This window comes from Mesocricetus auratus, unplaced genomic scaffold, assembly GCF_017639785.1.
Source record: "Mesocricetus auratus isolate SY011 unplaced genomic scaffold, BCM_Maur_2.0 Super-Scaffold_100018, whole genome shotgun sequence".
In the NCBI taxonomy this organism is placed as follows: Eukaryota; Metazoa; Chordata; class Mammalia; order Rodentia; family Cricetidae; genus Mesocricetus; species Mesocricetus auratus.
This window is the reverse complement of record NW_024429199.1, coordinates 25088111-25111703: the sequence shown is the minus strand read 5'-3', so window position 1 is coordinate 25111703 and position 23593 is coordinate 25088111. Positions and strand designations below refer to the sequence as shown.

At 44.4% G+C, this 23593-nt stretch overlaps 1 protein-coding gene across 1 annotated transcript; it reads left to right on the top strand.

Annotated features, from left to right (window-relative positions):
• Positions 1-513: 513 nt before the first annotated feature.
• On the top strand, positions 514-22568 carry Aldh8a1 (aldehyde dehydrogenase 8 family member A1). Its single transcript, XM_005065822.4, has 7 exons — positions 514-654; positions 5597-5744; positions 7264-7419; positions 9914-10063; positions 13963-14219; positions 17266-17427; positions 21288-22568. Exons 1-7 carry the CDS (start codon positions 514-516, stop codon positions 21738-21740), a joined length of 1467 nt encoding a protein of 488 aa, XP_005065879.1. The 3' UTR covers positions 21741-22568.
• The last annotated feature ends 1025 nt before the right edge of the window (positions 22569-23593 follow it).

Here is a 23593-nt window from a genome sequence, read left to right as displayed (position 1 = left end):
GGCAGCCAAGATGGAAACAAGGATGAGCAATGGACACAAAGTCTGCAGGGTCAAGGTGGTGAGGCACCCTTGCTCGTGTGTGTGTGACCTTGGATACTGTCTAACCTCTCAGAGGCCCAGTTTCTTCTCCAGAAAGAGGGAAATAAGAAGAATCACTTTGTAGAAAATTATTCGGTGGAACCAACATCATGCTTTGCACTTAACATTTAAGCAGTAGACACGGTGTGACCACAGTAAAATCATCTACATAAGCACTGTTGGTTTGAAAGGGTGGTCAGAGGAGCCTGTGAATACATAACGATGTTAGTTTAACACATCACCCATCTCTCATAATGGACCAACAGCTGCCTTCAGGAACTCTCCTGAGTTTGGAATCTGGAATATTCTGGAGAGCAGCAGGACTCCTGGTCTATGATATGCAAATGAGGACATGGGCTGGCTGAGGGTGTTGGAACAAAGTCCTGAGGACAGTCACAGGGGCTACTATACAGGCTGAAGAGCATTCTCCCTACCATGGCTGCTGGAAAAAAGGAGCTTCTGATGTTGGAAAACTTCATAGGTGGAAAATTTTTACCCTGTAGCTCATACATAGATTCGTATGATCCATCAACAGGGGAAGTGTATTGCAAAGTACCAAACAGTGGAAAAGAAGAGGTGAGTATATCCACTTAGAAAACAGAAATGCATTGACTGTGGTGACAAATTGTGAAAAGCTATTTTCTGAAAGTGAAGGGGGGTGGAGAAAGTAGAGTTTCATGAGGTACTTTATCTTATGACAGGACAGGTATGAGTCAGAACAGCTCTGGGCTTAAAATGGACAGAAGAAAGTTGTTGCTTGCCAACTTAACAGCTCTGGGCATAGTTGGTTTTAATTTTTGTAATTCTCAAACAGGCTATAATAGGCATTTAGTGCAAGTATTATTCGTGAGAACTGTCGCCATATTAAATGCAGCCCTTTCTCTACAGAGTGTCCATTAGCTCTTGGATTTATAAAAATGAGTTTTAAAGACTTCAGTTTAGAGCAACACGAAAATCCCAGTAGTTTATTTTAGACTATCATCTAATAGTTCCTCATGTCTCTCAAAGTACCCAGTGAAACAAAGTCAACCTGCCATTGAGTAATGAAGCTGAAAATTCAATTCTTGTGTTTTCTTTCTTCATTATACTTATTTAAAAATATTTAATGGTTCATATTCCTTTCTTGCTCCTTTTCCTTTCTGTTTTAGTTATGAAGAATTAAGTTCTTTTGGGGAATTTGGAAAATGGGAATTTGGTTAGCTATGAATTATTGCACGGAGAATAAAAATTATCTAGTGTGATAAGTGTGGCTGATACGTATGTAGTTATCAAGTGAATATTGTTTATTCACTTTAAGGCACAAAGAAATAGGTTATAATTTCAGCTTTCCTATATGCAAAGTTTTCTTCTTCAAAGATTCAGCTTTTTTCTTCTTTGTTAAACTTTAAATCTATCTTCCAGAGGAAAAATATCACTTTAGACTTCTGTGCTAAAGTTTACAAATATTGGATAACTTGTTAGTTAAATTGTAACTGGCAATTTTGTTTGCTTCCAATGAACGCAAACAGAAATCTAACCTTGAAAAAAAAAAAAGAAATCTAACCTTGTTTTCTCCACTCTTCCCAGTCTCGGAGTCTTTCCAAAGTGATGCTAAAAATAACAAATCTACTAAATGCAGGTGAAGTTGGTAACAACTTGCACTTCTTCAGGAAGTAGAATAAAACAGCTACTTACACTTCTTTTTTTAAATTTTTATTAAGTATACAGTGTTCTGCCTGCATGCCAGAAGATGACATCAGATCTCGTTACAGATGGTTGTGAGCCACCATGTGGTTGCTGGGAATCAAACTCAGGACCTCTGGAAGAGCGGCCAGTGCTTTTAACCTCTGAGCCATCTTTCCAGCCCCTACTTACACTTCTTACTACCGTAATATGTATAGCAATCCAGTTTAGAAACATTCTGTGTTCCACAAACTCTGTGTCTTTGGTGACTTTATAAGATTCATGCAAAATTGTGTGTGTGTATGTGTGCGTGTGCGTGTGTGTGTGTGTGTGTGTGTGTGTGTATGTGTGTGTGTGTGTGAGAGAGAGAGAGACAGAGACAGAGAGAGACAGAGACAGAGAGACAGAGACACACACATACACACACACAGAGAGAGAGAGAGAGAGAGAGAGAGAGAGAGAGAGAGAGAGAGAGAGAGAGAGCTAAGTGAGATATTATAGCCTGTGGGCTTAATTTGCAAACTAGACCAAGGCAGAAAAGCACTCAGACGAGAAGGATGAGAGATACCATAGTAGAAGGAGCCATTGTAGGCTTGAAGAGAGATCTGGTACTAGTGAGATGTCCAGAGACCTACAAGGAAGACACCAACAGGGAATCTAACCAATAGTGGAGAGGCTACCTTAAATGCCCGTCCCTATAAAGGCTTCATTCAGTGACTGATGGAAGCAGAGGCAGACACCCACAGCTCAACACTGATCTGAACCTCTGGAACCCAGTTGCAGAGAGGGAGGAGTGATGATCAAAGAGGTTATGACTTGGAGGGTGAAACCTACAGAATCAGCTGACCTGAACAAGGGGGAGCTCATGGACCCCAGATTGATAGCTGAGAGGCCATCATGGGACTGATCCAGACCCCCTGAATGTGGGTGACAGTGAGGAGACCTCAGCATCCTTTGGGGCCTCAGGCAATAAATCAGCATTTATTCCTGCCATCAAGATGGACTTTGGGAGCCCATTCCACGTGGAGGGATGCTGTCTCTGCCTGGACACATGGGGGAGGGCCTAGGCCCTGCCCCAGATCATATGACAAACTTTTGAGATCCCCCAACAAGGGCCTCACCCTCCTTGGAGAGTGGAGTGGGAATTGGGGAAGGGGTTGGGGGAGGGTTGAAGGTGGGCAGGAGAGGGAGCTAGGGTTGACATGTGAAACAAACTTGTTTCTAATTTAAATTAAACTTAAAAAAGAACATTTAAAAAAAGCACTCAGATGCATTCTGTGTGTTTCACATTTTGACCACAAGAGGGCATATCTGTTTTCATGTATTTATCCTTTCCAGCTTGGAGCTCTCTAGCTTTTCCAACAGAGGCCTCTTCTGTGGGCGGGGCGAAGACACATGTTATGACACAGAAACGGTTCTCAACCCTGGGGTGTCCAACACAGGGGTCTCATCTCATATCTCCTGCCTATCAGATACTTACAGTAGCAAGATTACAATCATGAAGTAGCAACAAAAGTACATTTATGCAGCAATAGGAAGGTTGAGAACCACAGTGCTATAGCATGTGAGTTAATGGTTTTGGGACTCACAGAGACTGGGTTTGAATCCCCACACTGACACTTAGTAGCTTCGACCTCTGGAAAGTTACATGATCTTTCTGTGCCTCAACCTTCTTACTTCAGAACAGCATACAACACTCCCATGGGGAGTTTTTAGAAGGATTAAGGACTTTGTGCTTTTGGTTATAGTTCTTCAGATATGCAAATTAGTCAGTGAGTGACCAGGTTAGTCACTCTGAAGGCCAGGAACAGACCCAGGATGCTATCACACAGAGGATGTTAGACTTTGCAAACTGTTAACACTGAATTAACAGCATTAGAGACTTGGCACATCTAGACACATTTCCTTTCCTTCACTGCATCCCAAACGGTGCATTCTTTGGGAATTGATTGAAAATTCTCAACTTTTAAAATTAAAATCATGCCAGGCGGTAGTGGCACATGCCTTTAATCCCACCCAGCACTTGGGAGGTAGAGGCAGGTGGATCTCTGTGAGTTCCATGCCAGCCTGGTCTACAAAGTTACACAGACAAAAAGCCTGTCTCAAAAAACTTTTAAAAAATCACTTTTTCCAAGTTGCTTGACACTTTGCTAGACACCTTGGTAGAGATGGTGCATGTTCCCCTCCCTGTCCCCAGCTCCTGTCTATGCATTGAGCTCTGAATTGGAAGCTTGGGCATCTGACCTGCCTTAGAACTACGAGCTGTGGGAGACAATCCCTTTGCAAGGCAGCCTTAACCTCTCTTACACCCCGTTCTGCCTGGCTGGCTTAGGCTTTGGGGCTGTAATTGCTTTACCTGTAAAATGAAAAGCTACCTTGGCGAAGGCAGAGAGTTTCACTTCTGTCACTCAGCTTAGTTCTGCAGATCCCTCAGGGATGTTGCATGAAGTAGCCGCTCCTCTGAATGCAGAGAAGTGTGTAGCCAGCATGGGTGTGCCGCAGTTGGCTACCATTCACCCACCTAAGGAGAGCTGGTGGCTTGTAGTTTGGGGCTACTATGACCATCGCTGCTATAAACGTTCCTGCACACTTTTTTTCTTTTGCTTGAAAGGATAAATGCCCTGGAGGGTGGTCCTTAGTAAGAGTTGTGGCGGCACTGTCATGTTCTGCCTCCCTCCAGCAGGGGATGACAGGGCTCTTTCCACAGCAGTCAAACTGAGGCATTGGACATGCTAGCGAAATGCTGTATCACAAAGCCACACTCGCAGCCCAGAATCTTTCGATCGTTGAAATTGACTTCATGCACATTTCCCTATGGCTACTGACTGGATATGCTGTCGTGTCCTTATGAATCTTGGGCATGCATCTTTGTCCATTTCCTCATGGAATTGCTGGTGCCTCACTGTTGACTGTTGCAGTTTCTTCACATGGGGCAGATCAGAATCATTTGCCAGCTCCGTAACAAGTATGTATTTTCTCCAGGTCCTCAGGCACCCTTTGAAACTGCTGACCAGTCAATCATTCTGACTACTCACCGTCAGAGGGTATACAGCTGTTCAGACTGAGATCCACATCCCGGGTACCACTGGGGCTGCCTTGTTCACAGGAGCTGGGTGCATCCTTGTGCTTGTCTTCAGGCTTCTAGAAGTTCATGCTAGAGTCTGGTCGAGTTGGCCTGCTGTTGGCTCTGAGACTAAATTCTGAAGGGGTTCAGCAGATAGGAGGAGAGGTTTGGCACATGGTTTCACATGGTCAGCTGCTGGTCACCCTGAGTCCATGGTGGCAATGATTCAGAACTCAGATGATCAGATTTGCCTGAGGACAGCAGAAAGGAGCGAGCAAATAATGCTGCCTTTGTTTTAGTGCCTTTTGTCGCTGTAACGATAAATGACACACTTGTTGAGTGTATAGATAACTGTTTATTGTAGAAATTACTTACAAGAGAAAACGGAACCAGAAGCCGAAAAAAGAGCGAATGTGGCTCTGCTGCAATCTTTTATTCCTACCTCCATACACGCCTCTAGCCATGCCCAAAAGTGGGCCTAGCTAGCAGCATAGTTCACAGCCCTGTCTCTAGTCATGCCCAAAGTGGGTGTGGTTAGTGGCGCGGTTCCACCCTTTCGTTACTGCATCCGTCTGGGCCTCTAGAGTGCCATGTGGCTAATGGCACAGTCCTAAATTTCCCCCTACACACTTTGTTGGTTACATAGACCCCTGTGTTGTCTATTTTGCGTGTATTGAATAGCTGAAATGGGGAAGAATGGTCATCAGGTATGAAGGGAACCATGGCTTCTGGGTGTTGCTGGTCCTCAGAGCAATAGTGCTGAAGTGACCTTCTCTGGTTTGGTCCTCAAAGATTGAAGCTGCAGTGGGGGCTGCCAGAGAGGCTTTCCCTGCCTGGTCATCCTGGAGCCCCCAGGAGCGTTCTGTGGTCCTGAACCGACTGGCTGACTTAGTGGAGCAGTCCCTGGAGGAGTTAGCCCAGGCTGAATCTAAAGACCAAGGTGAGCGGGGTCCCTGGCAGGATTTGTCTGCCTTCCAAGCTCTTTTAGCAGCAGCAGCTGGGCTTGAGTACAGGTGTGTCTTACTATATACTTATATGTAGATAATGGCAGCTAGCACCCTCATTCTAGTTTGTCAGATAATCTCTTGCCTTTTGGTAAAATGGATTACACTCAGGACAAGTGGTACCCTCCTGTCTGAGGTGTCAAGCTGGCCTACACACTTGCTTATTGAGATGACAATAGAGATGGAGGCAGAAATAAGTAGGATGCAAAAGACTAAGATATGCCTACTTAGTGGCGGAACCCAAAGCTACATGATGGGGGAATACATTCTGCCACTTCAGTGGAAGGAGTGACAAGGAGTCACAGCAGAGTATGGGGATGGGAGACCGGAGGAACGAGGGGTGGCAGTGCCATCTACCTGTTCTGCTCAGAGGGTCCCCGAGTAAAGAATTTGAAGGCTGGCTAGTTTGCTGATGTAGTGTCGCTATTCTACTCCCATGTTTCCACTCCTTCCCAAAGGCACGGGGATAGATGAATATATAGACATCATCATGTCTTTCAGGAAGAGGCAGGTGGTATTAAAATGTGCCCGCCATAAGCCAACTTAAAGTTTGGAAGCAGCAGACAGGTCCCCAGAAAGAGCACGTTTCTTCAAGGCCAGTGTGGTGGTGAGCAACTGTGATAGCAGCTGAGGCAGGAGGATTGTGAGTTCCTGGCCACCTGAGCCATATGGTGATAATCAGGAGAGAGGGGGGGGCAGACAGAGAGAGAGAGAGAGGGAGGGAGAGAGAGAGAGAGAGAGGGAGGGAGGGAGGGAGGGAGGGAGGGAGGGAGAGAGAGACAGAGAGACAGAGAGAGAGACAGAGACAGAGACAGGAGGAGGAAAAGAAAATAGAAGGGAAGGGAAGGGGACGGAGGAGGGGAGGGAAGGGGAGGGGAGGGGAGGGGAGGGATGGGAAGGGAAGGGAAGAATTTCTTTGGCTCCTGTTCTGGAGGCAGTCCATCCCTCTTTATCACTGAAGTTCAAGTAGACTCCCTCCTGCCCCATCCAGAAACCAGCGTCCTGTGTTGAGGTTCACACTAGCCTTTTTGATGACCACTCGGTGTGTTTGGAGATATTTAAGATACCTCACGCATTTATATGTGATGTGCACATTTAGCTATTTTAACACTGACTATCTTAACCCCATCAATTCGAAGCTGCTAACACACCGGAGCCCGTGTGGGTGAAATGGTGACATCTGGTAGCTTCGTGATGAAAGTCAGGAGGTGGTCACAGAGCAAGGATGTTCTGGCTCTATTTTAGGCCCTCCCCACCTCACTCTATAACCTTACACCTAAATATTCCCTACCTAAATATTTCATCGCTTGATCCAACCAGCGTCAAGTCTGTGGGGATAAAGAAGTACCTCCGGTGGCTGGAAATGAGCGCGGTGGCAGATGACACGCAACAGAGGTCAGCACTAACTCCGTGGGAAACACGCAGGCAGCATTTTATATTCTTCACTTCCTACAGGGAAAACCCTCAGCCTGGCAAGGACCATGGACATTCCTCGCGCAGCTCAGAACTTCCGGTTCTTTGCTTCCTCCATCCTGCACCACACGACGGAGTGCACGCAAATGGACCACCTGAGCTGTATGCACTACACTGTTCGCACCCCGGTGGGAATCGGTAGGTGGTGTCCCAGGAAAATCTGAATCAAAATGTTCAGAAATTCTGGTTTTACGTGTTCCTAGGGACAGACTAAGGAAATGCAAGGGTTGAGTTTTCTTTTGCTGAAAATTCATTGGCTTTAAAATTGATTTCTAGTGCGCCGGGCGTTGGTGGTGCTCGCCTTTAATCCCAGCACTTGGGAGGCAGAGGCAGGCGGATCTCTGTGAGTTCGAGGCCAGCCTGGTCTACAGAGAGAGTTCCAGGACAGCCTCCAAAACAATACACAGAAACCCTGTCTGGAAAAACAAAACAAAACAAAAAATTTCTAGTTCATTCTCCTTGTATCAAATCCTCTGCCTTTTCCAGAAACGTTGCTGTCTTGGAAGATCACAGGGAAAGGGGGAAAAGCCTTGTTGCTTATAATTAAAACAAGAAAACCACAAATCCAGACATGTCATGTTTGGACTGCAGGATTGCATCTTTTTCAAGCTTCAGTATTCTGAAGAGCTGGGACAATAGTTCACTTTTCTCTCTGTAGGATTCAGTAATATAAGAAACTTGAGTCCATTAGTAAGTCTAAGTCTATAGTTCAGTTGGCTGTGCTGGCACTTGGACAAGGGAGGCAGGGGAATCAGAAGAAGCACAAGGTGGGGGAGGGGTCTGGAAAGATGGCTCAGTGGTTAAAAACACTGGCTATTCTTCCAGAGGACCTGGGTTCAATTCCCAGCACCCACAGGGCAGCTCTCATTCAGCTATCCAGGCAGGCAAAACACCAATGCACACAAATAAATTTTTTACGGAAAATAAAAAAAGAATGTTTTTCTAAAAAAAAAAAAAAGAAGTACAAGGTTATCCTTGCTTACACAATTAGTTTGGGGTTAGCCTGGACAAGACCCTGTCTTTAAACACACACACACACACACACACACACACATACACACACAAAATGATATGCTCCTTCAAGCAATGCCAGGTGAATAAGAGTTAACCTTTTTTCCTCTTGCCCTATGGTTAATATGTAAGTGTCTGAAATGACTAAATATAGTCAGTAGATGTCACTGTTTCCCTTGAGAAGAAATGCCATGTTTTTACCAGCTACAAATATTAGGACAACAAAAAGAAAGCGAATGAAACATTTCACTGTCTTGATTCCGAATCCTCTAGAAATCGTTTCCCAAGGCATTGTAGGAAGCTTTAATCACCTACTAAGAACATATGAATATATTTTGTTGCAAACACATTCTGTTACTCTTAAAGAACAGATATTTCTATGAGAAATTTAGTACTATAAAATATACTTACTTCCACCAGACAAAGTATAAAATAAAGTAAATTTTTCTTTTTAGTTTTTTTTTTAGAAAGGGTTTGTCTGTGTATCCCTGCCTGTCCTGGAACTAGCTCTATAGGCCAGGGTGGCTTTGAACTCACAGAGATTTTTTTAATTCATAGAGGAGACCTTATATCTATGCAGGCTGTGGATGGAAACTGAACAGTTTAAGCATAGTATATATAGATACATTCAGTCATGCCCAACCGTGGCTCAATAAGTGAATGGAACCTAATACACAAAATGACAAATTATTTTAAATATTATGAGATTCTTTGGACCATTTTTAAAGTTAACTGATGGCATGTCTCTTGAGTGGGAACTTGGTAGATGACAACATTGTGTCATAAAGTCCTAAGATTAGACTGGATGTACCTGCTAGAAGTTAGGTATGTTGTTATCCAGCAAACCTACATGGTCAGTATATAGTTGAAAATGTAGACAGAATTTAATTTTAAGAACATATATGTTGCCAGGGTAGATTTCACGGCTTGCATGTCAGAGTCTACTGGCATAATTGCTCCCCTAGAGGAATATTCCGGGTTTTTTTTTTTTTTTTTTGCCTGTCACACACATAATTCAGCAAAACCTGGGTTTTAACGTCTCCATGACAGCAGGTTAGAGACTGAGGTGGGAACCCCCTATTGCAACCTCGCTGCTTAGTACTGCACTGGGATATGGCTTCCTTTAAAAAGATCAGCTGGGCAGTGGTGATGCACGCCTTTAATCCCAGCACTTGGGAGGCAGACACAGGTGGATCTCTGTGAGTTCAAAGTCAGCCTGCTCTACAAAGAGAGTTCTAGGACAGCCAGGACTGTTACACAGAGAAGCCCTGTTTTGAAAAACCAATAAAGTAAAATAAAAAGTAAAAGTCAGTCTACATGTTTCAATGTGCATTCTATTCAAAGCATATTGACGAATTGTCAACAGCCTTTATCCCTGGAGTGTGTATTGCTGTGATTCCTAATTATAATCCTGGCTCACCAGGAGGAGGGTAAATGTATTGACTTTGCTGTTGGAAGGAGAAAATTGCTTGTAATAGTTTACAATAGCTTTTCTGAAGCTGGACATCAATAAACGAAGTCTGGGTTTCTGTGCAGCAAAGGATTCTGCTAGAGCTACCACCCAGCTGGTCTGTCTCTGAGGAGCTGTCATCACGGCTCTGCTTCTGTTCTTGTCCCTCAGCTGGTTTGATCAGCCCTTGGAACTTGCCGCTCTACCTGTTGACCTGGAAGATAGCTCCGGCCATTGCTGCGGGGAACACTGTGATAGCCAAGCCCAGCGAGCTGACGTCAGTGACTGCGTGGATGTTGTGCAAACTCGTGGACAAAGCGGGTAACTGGGTGTGGGGACAGGGAGGGGCTAGGACACCAGAGGCCACCTTCACTCAGCACTGACTCAGCGCTGTCTTTTCATTTTGAGAGCCTGATACCTTCTGGCCATGTCTTCATCCACCGTTCTCTGCTGCGCCTTCATTCCCTCTAACTCCAGCAGGGTACCATTGGACAACAGCGTCACCTCACGGGGTGAAGGCTATGAGAGACCTGATGACATCAAAGACGCCAACTAGTTCAAGTTATTATCATCGGCGGTCACTTTAAATTTAAGTTTGAGCTGCTAGTCGTTCTTGGATGTTGGGTATTACTGGAGTTTGTGTAGCTGAACAATGCCTAGTAGATTGAGCCATTTTCAAGGGATTTAATACACATCCTTCAGCTTCCTGTATTTGGGGCAGAAGTGGATAGGCCCTGGCCTCTTATCAACATCCACTCATTTGTTCCTTATTCTCTTTCAGCTAATTTTAATGTCTACACTTAAGCTGCCTTCCTGGCTCCATTTGGGACATAATTCTGCATGGAGAAGCCTGACATTGTCCTGGTATTTAGATCCTAGCAAGTAACCTTTGAAAAGACTTTCTGTTAGGGTGCTCATCTTGTGAATCCCTACAGCAAGGATGGGAATGGTGACAGGGTAGTGGGGACAGATTTATCACCCTCTGTCTGTGTCAACATGTGATGTTTTACTGCCTTTTGGCATGGAGAAACCACAGTTGGGCTCTTCTGACTCCATAGAATGGCCAACAGGTAGAAGCCTATTTTTCCCTTCCTCCCTGCCTCTCTCCCTCCCTCTCTTCCCACTCCCTTCTTTCGAATGCTTCAGAAGCAAAAGCACACACATTAGCCTCCAGTGAGGTATAGCTGGTTCTTTCAGATTTTGATGCTAGGTTAGATCTGGGCTTGTTTTGGAGAATGGCACTGATCCTTATAGCCTTAGGAATGAGGCCTCCAAACCAGTCTTCCAGATGACCTATATAGATGCCCTAAGGCCCCTAGAAGATGAGACCATGCCTACCTCTCCCATTTCCCAGAATTTGCTCATACTTCCTTATAAACAGATCACCTTCTAGTTCCATTCTTTGTAAAACCAAATCTTCGGTGTGCACATAGGCCCAAAGCCATTTCTTGCCATCTTGGTGACCGCGGGTTCACAGAGTGGGACAGGAGAGGTGCTGTGCCTCTCCATCGAGTCTCAGCCCTTAGAGGGCTTCATTCTTGTGTGTTCCTGACTGATCTTCTGGCCACTTAACCCAGTCTTTATTTTGCAACTTCTGTTTGTCAGCTAAATTCTTTTTCTTCTCTGACAACCAGAATCTCGTAAGAGTTTAGAGGGCAGATATCTGTACAAAAGTGTTGTGTTACTGTCTGGCTCAGCAGATGACACTGAGAAATCACACAAGCTGCTGCCTCTTAACACGTTAGCATCAGACCTCAGGCAAACCATCAGAATGCTAACGTGTGTGGAAATCAGTCAGCCTGTGGAATGGACTCATTGTCCTGTGGTGAGATATACGTGGTGTTCCTGTGTTTTCTCTCAGACTCTATTATAATATCACAGCAAACTTAGACACGACTCAGTTAATTTTTGTCTTTGAGGATTTAATAACAGCTGCCCTTATACCCTTACTCTCCCATCTACCCATAGTTATGTCATGCATTGGAGCTGCAGGGCCTCATGCATGGATGGCGGGAAACTTGTCCTTGTTTTTGTCTTGTCAGTGGCTCTCCTTCTAGACTCTTCTTAGCTCTCCCATATGATACGCAGAGCTCCTCTAGCCTATGAACCAACATTGACCTAAACTAGGCTCTATAGAGGCACATAATGAATAGGGACAGAGTGCTTAGGAGTAAGACTCACAGCACTGAGTTCCCACCTTCTCCCTAAGGGACATGCTGTGTGTGTGTGTGTGTGTGTGTGTGTGTGTTGTGTGTGTGTGTGTGTGTGTCTTCATTTTTCTCTCAAAGTGACCAGGGTTATGCCGTGGCTCTGTGGAAGGGAGTTCAAGATAATCTCGGTTAACGAATATGACAGTAGTAGTTATACTTTAAGATCACATTCTTGCAGACTGGCTTTGATCTAAGAGAGATGCCTGGGATGGCATCTTGAAGATTTGAACTGAGGGAATGCCTAACCCAGCGCAATCGAGCAGAGGAGACAGGAGCTTTCAGGCTGTCTCCAAAGTGTCTCATGCAGAATTTCTGCACCTGTTGAGGAAACAGAGGGACTGAATCCAGACACCTCATGCAAAGCCTAAGAAACCCCTAGATACAAACACAACTTGAACATGTAGAGCTTCTCCAATTTGCCATCTGTTTCTCATTGGCTGCTGAACACTAAACACTGTTTGGTTCAATCTCATTCGCTAGCGTTTGTTAACCTGCTCGACCAGATTTACTGATTAGTACTTAACTTGTCAACTTTCTCACCAGTAAAGTGAGCTAATAATAGTAAGTCCTTTAAAGGATTGTGAGGTCAAACACTGGCTTGTAATCTCCTGTTATAAGTTAGAGATGCGTTTCCAGGTTGTGAGTGGACTCCTGGCATCGGTATCTCTAGGCATTTTGTTTTTATATACAAATAGACCTATGGTAAAGTTTAAACTTATAAATTAGACACAATGAGAAATTAACAATAAAGTATAAAAAGTATGACAGCTTACTGTAATAAAAGCAACATGGGAGTGCTTTTTCTCTAAATGTAAAGACACATATTTCAGACCATAAGTGACTTTGGACCACAACTGAAACAGTAGAAAACAAGTCGATAGATAATAGAAGATGATTGCAGATCACTAATAACGATAGTTGACACTTACCTAAGCAGCCAATAAATGTTATCACTTACTAGTTGCCCAGGGGATACAATGGAGAACAAAATCCAGATAGCATTTCTGCCCTTAGCCAGTAACTCGGTGGAGGGCAGGCATAAGGAAGTAATGGGTGAGGAGACAGATACGTCAGTAAAGTGCTTGTTGCACAGCATGAAGATCTGAATTCAATCTGCAGAACGTACGTAAAAAAGCCAGGTGTGGTGGTACACACTTGTAATCCCGGTGCTGGGGATGAAGGCAAGCCGATCTCAGATGCTCACTAGGCAACCAGCCTAGCCTACTCCGGGAGCTCCAAGCTAATCAGAGACTCTGTCTAAAAGGATGGCTTCTGAGGAATGAGAGTGAGGTTGACCTCTGACCTTTACACACACGTGCATTCATATGCATACACACTCAGGCACATGCACAGCCACCCCCCAAAGAATTTAATCACAGAAAGAGGTAAATGTATACATGCAGATTTAGATCTATAGGGTCTTGCAGTAGAAACCATCAAGACACCTGTTTTTGCATGTTTCTGGTATTTGTTGCATGATTTGGGGTTGCAGTGATGCTGCATGTAACCATGGGCACAGAACCTCAAGTCAAAAAGTACACCCCCGGGACGTCTTCTCCTGCCTCTCCGGGCTAAAACAATTGATGTCTTCACATATCTGCAAACACACACACCGGTTTACTTAACACAGTTACCCAGCTTTGTAACTTCCAGGTATCACAAGCTCCTGCTCCAACATGGGTTGAGGTTGCTTGACAGTACTGGTACATCAGCCCCAAAGGCTTAGTCAGTATTATAGAATGCATTTCTCAGAATGTCCTTTACCCTGCATCTTTCCAGGCCAAAGCACCCAGGGAATCCCCAGCAGGCAGGTTCCATAAGCAGAGGTGACTCAGCAGCATAGGCCTCACTATTAAACTTGAGCTAGTCCTAAAATCTCCAGGTGCCATCAAAGCCACCATCTCCACCCCCTCCCCACATGCCACTTTTTGGACTCCCAAAGGAGAGTCACTTCAGGTATCCTCTATAAATCTAGGAGAACTGCTATTGCTGATTTTATTTCCCATCCAGGTGTTCCACCAGGTGTGATCAATATTGTGTTTGGAACGGGGCCCAGGGTGGGTGAGGCCCTGGTATCCCACCCAGAGGTACCCGTGATTTCCTTCACTGGGAGCCAGCCCACAGCTGAGAGGATTACCCAGCTAAGCGCCCCCCACTGCAAGAAGCTCTCCCTGGAGCTGGGAGGCAAGAATCCTGCTATCATCTTTGAGGATGCCAATCTGGAGGAGTGTATCCCAGCAACCGTTAGGTCCAGCTTTGCTAACCAGGTATGAGCCCCGCTTACTAAGGCTCTTCAGGTTGGATCTATTTCATCACAAGACCAAGTGCAGGGGGGTTGGCACTGGTTCTGTTATTTTTTTTTTTTCTGAAAGTAGCATCGGTTATAGTGTTATTCTAACACCCAGGAGTGGCCTGGTACAGTCACGGCTGCTTTTTGCCAAGTTCCTTGTCTTGAGTCACACAACTTTTATCAAGTGCCAGCCACGGGTATAATGACTGATTTTGCTACTCTAAGCGTCTCCATTTCTTTGTCCCCACAGCCTCCTGTCTCCCCTTTGAACCACATGTTCTGTTGCCAGTAGATTTTCTTGTCTCCCCACAGTATCCCTGATGCCTTTATTCACCAAGTTCCCATTTCTGGCAAGTTGGAGTGACAGACAACTTCAGGACACCTTTGCAACTTCTATTATTATTGCATCACAAATATTTCTGTGGTCTCTGCAATTTCTGTCAGGTTTTTCAAAGTCATAGCCCCCCAGAGGAATAAGAGCACGAGACCAGATTGACCACAGATGGGAATGATGCCTCTGTTTCTTTACCTTTACAATAACTTTGGACACTGCAGCCTTCCAAAGGTGTTCTATGAACGTTTAGCGACAAACATGACTTTCAATGAACATTTTCGTGATAATCATATTGATAGTTATTTCCTTTATCATAGCTTCTAAAGTCGATGGCTGGAAATATAGTGTTTGGGTATGGGTGGACAATCCGATGTTGTAACACAAATTATTTAGTCATTAAAATTAGCAGATGTCAAGTAAACACTTAAACTAGTGTATCAAGGGTAGCAAGACAATGAGAGAGGGACAAACTCTAAGAACTGAGATGAGGGAATGTGAGTTGACAGGTCTATAAGGCAGCCACATGCTAAACAAGTAGACCGAGGCTACCCATCTATCAGGATCCTTTTAGGATTTGGCTTGGTCCACTGAACATCCCCTTGAGGAAGAGGGGTGTTTAAGGTATCAATGGGAAAAAGAATATGATCAAGCCAGGCAACAGGTGCATTTTAAGCACACTATAATTGCTTGCTTTATTTGCCTTAGCTGATTGACAAGTTCCAGGCAGGGCATATTTCTCCCTTAATTGAAGATATTTGGCTTCAGGGGAGGGAGGGGTAAACTCTCAGTGTGACTTTGAGTATACATTAATTCAAAACTTGGTTTCTTAACTGTGACCTGAGAATACCAGCACACTGCAGGACTTTTATGGCGAAAGTATTCAAGTCAGTGCCTGGCATGGCATAGTGATTCAGTGAATGAGTTCTTTCTTTGCTCATTCCCTTTGGAGTCGTTCTTTCTCCCATCTCAGTGAAACCTATATGTTCCTAGCACTAAGTGATGGGAAACTTGGTAAAACTCTCAAGTATCGCCACCATGCCCTCCTTTTGCATAGGGAACTTATGCAAAGGAAGCCAACAGGTGTTTGGCAATCTTCCAAGCCACATAGGCAGATGGTTCTGCTAGTGGCCCTGCTGGAAAAAGAATTCACTTTTTTAGAACATTAACTGCTTAATTTGAACAATAAACCTTTGTGCAAATACCAAGATAATTAGAAGCATTCTGTTCCCGGGATTGTTGTGAACAGCAAATATAAATGTGATGAAAAATGTTATTAATACTTATGCATCCATACTCTTTTCATACATTTTGCTTTCAAGTGTTTAGATGTGGTTTGTAAACTATTTCATGTTGTATTTAAATGACAGTTAGGATTGTTTTTCTCTCCAAAACCTACCAGGACCTTTCCCCCTGAACATTCAGCATCTCTACTTAGACGTCTCCCACACTTTCGGGGTCCCACACTCCTTTAAGAGTCAAATTCAGTGGTGTGACTTCCTCTCTCCACTTCCATTGATGTCTCCCCAGTACAAGCTACCTATATTATTTGAGCTTTGGGACTATTTTGCCTCACTCTAACTTCCTTCCAGTTTTGTTTTGCACACAGCTTTGTGAATGATCATCTAGAAATGTAAGTCTCAGGGTCAGAGGAGATAGTTCAGTTGGGAAAGTACTTGCCATGCAAGTATGAGATGAGTTCAACCCCCCTGGGGCCCACCTAAGAAAGCCAGCCACACACTGTAGTCCTAGGATTGAGGATATGAAGACGGACGGGTCCTCTGACTCACTGATCAATCAGCCTGGCCTACTCAGAGAGCTCTAGGCCACTGAAAAAGACCCTGTTCCAAAACCCCAGAAACCCAAAACTCAGGGTGAAGTGCTCCTCAGTAATGACACCTGAGGCTGTTCTCTGGCTTCTACATATACACACACATAGTCACACATACCCTCACACACATGCATACACACATGCACACATATTCTCATGCCACATACACATATACCTATACACATACGCACACACATACCCACAACACATACATACCACAAAACACACCCATACACATAAAAGCACACATATACATATGCACACACATGCATTCACATATCACATAGACACATACACAATGTAAATCTGATCATATCTCTTCTCTCTGCTGTTTCTTTTCTATGATGCTGAGAGTGAAGCAAAGTCCTTCTGAGCCGTTGAGAATGCCCGTCTCCCCGCTTAATCCCACCTGCTTCCTGTCACTGTGTGTCACCGCCTTCACTCATGACCTCAGCCTGCTCACCTCCTCGCCTTGTTACCCACACCAGCCTCAGTCCCGCACGAGATCCCCACTCTTGCCATTGGAACCTCTCTCCTCTCAGTCTTTACTTATCTAACCCCTTCATACTCGCCAAGAGCCCTTCCAATATCTACTCTGTGAGTGCTGCTCACTGGAATTCCTAATTCCATCATTTGCCTAATGTTCTTCATTGTTTTGATAACTCTCTGAAGTATGTTCATTTGAGTTTTTGTCTGTCTTCCTGTAAGATTATGTGTTCCGTGTGGTAGGAACTAGTCTGGCTGACAGCTGGATCTCACTGCCTAGACCAGTGCCTGATACATGGCAGGTGATCAAAAACTTGAGGTATGTCTCCATGAAGAAGAATGTCCTCAGCTTATCATTGTCTTCACTGTTGGCAGGGGGAGATCTGCCTCTGTACCAGCAGGATCTTTGTCCAGAAGAGCATCTATAGTGAATTTCTGAAGAGGTTTGTAGAAGCTACCAGAAAGTGGAAAGTTGGAATGCCCTCCGATCCATCAGCCAGCATGGGTGCTTTGATAAGTAAAACACATTTGGAGAAAGTAAGTAATCTCTGTCATGTACGTTCCAGAAAGTTCTTATTTAGAGAGAAACCCAGAGGCTGGCCATGATGGTACACACCCTTAATCCCAGCACTGGAGAGGTAAAGGCAGGTGGATCTTTGTGAGTTCCAGTTCAGCTTTGTCTACATAGTGAGAGGACAGCCAGGGCTACATAGTGAAAGCCTGTCTCTAAAACAAACAAACAAACAAACAAACAAACAAACAAAAACAAAAGGAGAAGGAGAAGGAGGAAGGAAGAAACATTCACACACACACATGCACATGCACACATGCACACATGCACACATGCGTGTGAGTGAATGCATTAAGTCAAATATTTATACATTAAGTCAAATCTTTTTCTGGTTTTTCTGTGTAGCTTTGGAACCTGTCCAGGAACTAGATCCTGTAGACCAGGCTGGTCTTGAACTCACAGAAATCCACCTGCCTCTGCCTCCTGAGTGCTGTGCTGGGATTAAAGGTGTGTGCCACTACCGCCTGGCTAGAATAAGTCAAATCTTAAAGAGAAGCTCAATGCAAGCAGAGGACATATCAGGCTTTGAAATATTACTTTTTTGAGAAATTATCAGTTGTGCAAAATTGTTTCTCGTGGACCAAGAGCAGAAGGGAGCCCTTCAGATGCTTGCTTGAGCTTCTCTTTCTCTGTCCTGCTGACTGAGACCTTTCCAGCCCATCCTATATAAAACCACTCCTCAGCCTACAATCCCACAGCCAGAGAGTCTGGGAAACAGAACCTTTATCCAGTGGCTGGACTCCCACAGCTAAACACTGAGCTGAACTCAAGGAATCCAGTGACAGAGAGGGAGGACTGATGAGCAAAGGGATTAAGACTGGGCTGGTTTAACCCCCAGCTGACCTGACAAGGGTTAGCTCTTGAATCCCAGACCGATGGCTGGGAATCCAGCATGGGACTGATCAAGACCCCCTGAATGGGGGTGTCAGTGAGGAGGCCTAGACAATATATTGGGCCTTGGGTAGTAGATCAGAATTTATCCCGGGCATACAAATGGACTTTGGGTGCCCATCCCACAATGAGAGATGCTCTCTCAGCCTGGACTCTTGGGGGGAGGGTCTAGGCTCTGCCCTGGATGAAATGACAGACTATGGACACCCCCATGGAGGGCCTCACCCTCCCAGGGGAAATGAGGGGGCATGGGGGGTTGGTGGGAAGGCTTGGGAGGAGGGGAGGGAAAGGGAGAGGGACCTAAGATTGACATGTGAAGCAACCTTGTTTCTAATTTAAATTTAAAAATAAAAATAAAAAAAAACACTCCTCAGAGCTTCCCCTTACTCCCCAGTGCTTTGCTTTCCCTTGTTTCCTTTTCAGGCTTATTTTATGTGCATGAGTGTTTTGCCTGCATGTGTGTCTGGCGCCACATGCGTGCCTGTCACCCTAGAAGGCCAGAAGTGGGCATTGGATCCTAGGGATGGCTGTGAGTCATCACATGGGTGTTGGGAGCTGAACCCAGGTCCTTGTCAAGATCTTCAAGTGCTCTTAACCACTGAGCCAGCTTTCCAACTCTCTCCATGATTCTTATCCCTGCCAACGCATAACCCGTACTTCCTTTGAGCAGAAAGTGGTCAAGCTTATTCATTGTTGTGTTCTGAGACTATAAAACCTCAAGAGGCACAGTTGTGGATAGTATTCATTGGAAGAGTAATCACTTTGTGAGTAACACTGTGTTATGGGTTCCAGAACTTTATGCCACAAACTCAAGGTACCCATTTTCCTTGAAAAGTTTCTTTTTGGTGCTTGGCTTAAAGTACTTGGAATTGGATCTAAATGCATGAGTTCTATACAACTCTCTTGCTGGGATGAATCAGCATGGACTCCAAATGGAAAATAAACTCAATTACCCGGCCTCTGTTCAAGAAAGTACTCATGTCATTATCTCTGAGTCACTGAGTTAGCTTATGACGTAATTTATTTTACATTATAATCAGCTACACTGTATTACCTACATTTATTTTTAGAGTATAATCAGTAATAAGACTAGAAATTAGAGATCTTTCTTTTCCTGGAAGCCACAATACTGAAGACATCTGGATCTTTAAATCTTACATATCATTTTTCTACTTTCTTTAAAATACTTTTTATTATGTCTTTGAGAAATCCATACATTGTGTTTTGATCATATTCACCCTCTCCCCCAATTCCAGTCCTTCCACGTTCTATGTCCATCCCATAGCCACCCACATTTGTGTCTGCAGTTTTTACCCCATCCCATAGCCACCCACATTTGTGTCTGCAGTTTTTACCCCATCAAGTCCAGTGTGATACTATGTACTCGTGGGTATGTGGCTGTCCACAGGAGTGTGGCCAATCTACCAGAGCCACACCCTTCAGAAAGCTAACTCTCCCTCTCCAAGCAGCTATCATTTACCTATAGGTACTCAGCTAGGGATGGGACTTTGTGCTCACTTCTGCCTTCTGTGCTGGAATTTTGACTGGCTAGAGCTAATGTAGGTCTTGTGCATGCTGTCACAGAGAGGCTGGGAGTTCTTATGTGCAACTGCCTTTTTTTTTCCAGAAAATGTTTTCTTTGTAGTCATCTACAACTCTTACAGTCTTTCTGTTCCCCTCCTCCACAAAGATCCCTAAGGAGGTGGTGTGAGATGGATGTCCCACGTATGGTTGAGCACTCTTTGGTCTCTTATTCCTGGCATTATAACCAGTTGTGGATCTCTGTGTTAATTACCATCTTCTGAAAAAAAAGCTTTATGAGGAGGCATGAGAGATGTACTAATTTATGGTATAACAATAAATCATTAAGAGTCATTAAGAGTCAGTTTCATCCTATGTTATGTCTCTTTAACAGAATAATAATGATAATAGGTTCTCCCCAGGGTCCAATGGCTTGTCTAGCCACAGGTTCTTGGCTCTGATACTGGTATCAGGTAAGGATTCCTTTTTTGTAGAGCAGACATTAAATCCAACCAGAAGATGGTTGGTTACTCCCATGATATTTATGCCAATATTGTACCAATGGACATATCTGTCTGGGTATGTTTTTGTTATTGTAGCTTGCAGGGTTCACAGCTGGATAATAGTATGATTATTTTTCTTCTCTTGAGGTGCATAGCACTTCCTATGACTATGAAAGCCAGCCAATAGGGGTGAAGCTTCCACATGAAAAAACAGCTTCTTTTCTCCATGTTCTATGATACAAATATGTGATATCTTCAGTAATAGGGTTACACTATAGAGAATAACCAAAAGTAAAGGCAATTGTCTGTAATATTTGGGGGTTTATGAGACCTCACTGACCAGTAACTTCAATGGAGTTAATCTGTTCCTGGTGCTGGACATTTTAGGTGTTAGCCTGTGGTATCTAGTAAGCATCGTCACCCCCATTATAGGGAATTTCCAACTTCTTACAATGAACATACCTCTATCCCTTACAAAACACACACACACACACACACACACACACACACACACACACACACACACACAGAGTTTTGTACCTAATGACAGCATATGCCTGAGTGTGAGTTAAGCTTTATTGTTTATTAGCTGCACAAACCCTACATACTTTCTGAGTCACAATGAGGCGAGTGTAGAAAGAATTAAGTGACAATGCATGAAATCACTTATGTTAGTGCCTGGTACTTAGACATGAAATAATCTCCCTGCTCTTTGCATGAAGACTAAATATGCAAGCTCTGTTGGGAACTCCTCTGCTCTTAGATTTTGCAGCCTGAGTGACAATAACCCTGCAGCCCTTAGCAGTGACCTTCTATGGCTTTTCAATCACTAGAAAATACTGATTTTTCTGCTGATGTGTGTAAAATGCCAAATGGTAAGAGGTTTGTAATTATGGCTTTTATCTCCTCAGGTCAGAAGTTATGTAATGAAAGCTCGTGCGGAGGGGGCCCAGATTCTGTGTGGTGAGGGTGTAGACCAGCTGAGCCTCCCACTCAGGAACCAGGCAGGCTACTTCATGTTGCCTACAGTGATAACAGATGTTAAGGATGAGTCCTGCTGCATGAAAGAAGAGATATTTGGTCCAGTGACATGCGTTGTCCCCTTTGACACTGAAGAGGACGTGATTAAAAGAGCTAACAGTGTTAAGTATGGACTGGCAGCTACCGTGTGGTCAAGTAATGTGAGTCGCATCCACAGGGTAGCTAAGAAGCTGCAGGCAGGGCTGGTCTGGACCAACTGCTGGCTCATCAGGGAACTGAACCTGCCCTTTGGGGGGATGAAGAGCTCTGGAATAGGAAGAGAAGGAGCCAAGGACTCATACGACTTCTTCACTGAAATAAAAACCATTACTGTTAAGCACTGACTTTCTGCCGTGGAGAGGCGGCTGCAGCTGATACCTGAAGACCAGAGAATCGTGGGCGCACTGCAGTGAACAGAAATCCTAGTGTGTCTTCAGCCATGTCTTGACTTGCCAGGAGATGAGCTCTTGTTGACCTTCACTAGTTGGTATTTTTACCAGCTTGTGAAAAGATATGCAGTATTTAGTGTGGAATGAGAACGAGACTTCTAAAGAAGAGAGGCAACAAGGCCAGCCAGCTAACAGTCTCCCTGGCCCTCATGTTATACCTTCGTGCATGCCATTGTTTGATTGAATTCTTGAAAGGCTGCCCAAAATAGATATTTTCATTTACAAATATATGACAACACAAAACCAAAAGCCTACAAAGATGGAGACCAGGGAGTTGGCTCAGTGGGTAAAAGGTTTGTTGTCTAAGCATGAGGACCTGAGTTCAAACCCCCAACAGCAGTGTAAAAGCCTGACCGCATGTATGTGTGCGCACATGCACATATACACACAACCACCACCATCAACAACAACAAACCTGAAGAGATTCAGCCCACCATCATTTTCTACCTTGGTGAAACTGTGGAGATGATCTCCCTAACCCCAGTCACTAGCAAACTGATTGATGATTGGCTGACACCATTAGTATCAGGAAGTGATGGTCATAAGGTGCCTGTAAGTCTCACACATGATAGGTCTTACTACGTGTGCCTGATAAGAATAAAGGAAAACAAGTGATTATTTTTTAGAGGAGACTTGGAACACATAACATAGTTTAATCCATTTTCCGCTGTCAAGTCCAATCGACTCTGATTCTTCAAAGGAGAAATAAATTGTTCACCAGTATGGTGTATGCTGAGAGTTGTCCGTTACTCTCCTTATCCTCATTCTCCTAGAAGTATAGCTTTTTTTCACTAATAAAGTCTGTCTAATGCCTGGTTCCCCGTATCCTCTGAACACTCTGAGGAAAACCCTGAGGGTTACAGAAGTTCAGTATCAGCCTCAGGGTCACACAGGAGGCATGGGACAGAGGTGGGATTTGAACCTCAGGACTTCTGACAGCCTGACTCCTGCTGTGGGTTGTGCTCCAGAAGCATGGAAGCACTTGTGGTACCAGCGCATGTTGTTGTGGGTCGCCTTTCCAGGTCTCCATCCTTGTTTCTCAAGTTGGCTCCATCTTCCTGAGTGAGAGGCCTCTCTCCACAGCAGCTGTGCAAGCCAGGTATCTCTTCCTGCTCTCCCATCTCCTCACTGACTGGAACTATTTGCTGTCTGATTCCACCGCTGGCTGGACTCCTGAAGGCTCCAGCTCAATTACTCCCTGCTGAGCTCTGAGTTTATTGCACAATGCCTGACACATGGAAGGGGCCAGCATGAGCTTGTAGAATGGTATGAGATCTTCCTGATGCTCTGTTTGCGTAGTGCCAGGCAGGAACTGGTGTGCATATGTGCGGGCAAGATTAAGCTCCATGAGTTTTCCCAGGGCTTCAGATAAATTTTCACATGTACAGATGCTGAGAAACTTCAACCGACCTTTTAAAGAGTATGTGGTGACATTGGGATATATTGGTTTCTAGCTTTTACTTCCTCTTTTTTCTCCTTCCTTTGTCAAAAATTTTTGGGGGGGGGGTCTGGCTAAGGCCCATAACCTGCATTGTCTTAGTCCAGTACCAACTGAGTATTGGCAGAAGAGATTTCAGTAGTTCTAGTCATTAGGAATATCTATTTTCATGGTAGATATTGATCAGCTGGCTAGTTGGGAGAGGGAAAGAACGGAGACTGAGGTTCATGGCTATGTACCTTTCCTCATCTTACTGACTGCAAATGTGTTGTGAATGGCCAACTCCAAGGAGTCAAGAAATGGGAAGGGA

What these genes read in the sequence shown, in the direction of transcription:
- Aldh8a1 (XM_005065822.4), top strand. Translation starts at nt 514, where the DNA reads ATGGCTGCTGGAAAAAAGGAGCTTCTGATGTTGGAAAACTTCATAGGT. An exon ending in GGTCCAGCTTTGCTAACCAG is followed by an intron (nt 14,220 to 17,265) that starts GTATGAGCCCCG and finishes CACTGTTGGCAG; the next exon opens with GGGGAGATCTGCCTCTGTAC. An exon ending in GTAAAACACATTTGGAGAAA is followed by an intron (nt 17,428 to 21,287) that starts GTAAGTAATCTC and finishes TTATCTCCTCAG; the next exon opens with GTCAGAAGTTATGTAATGAA.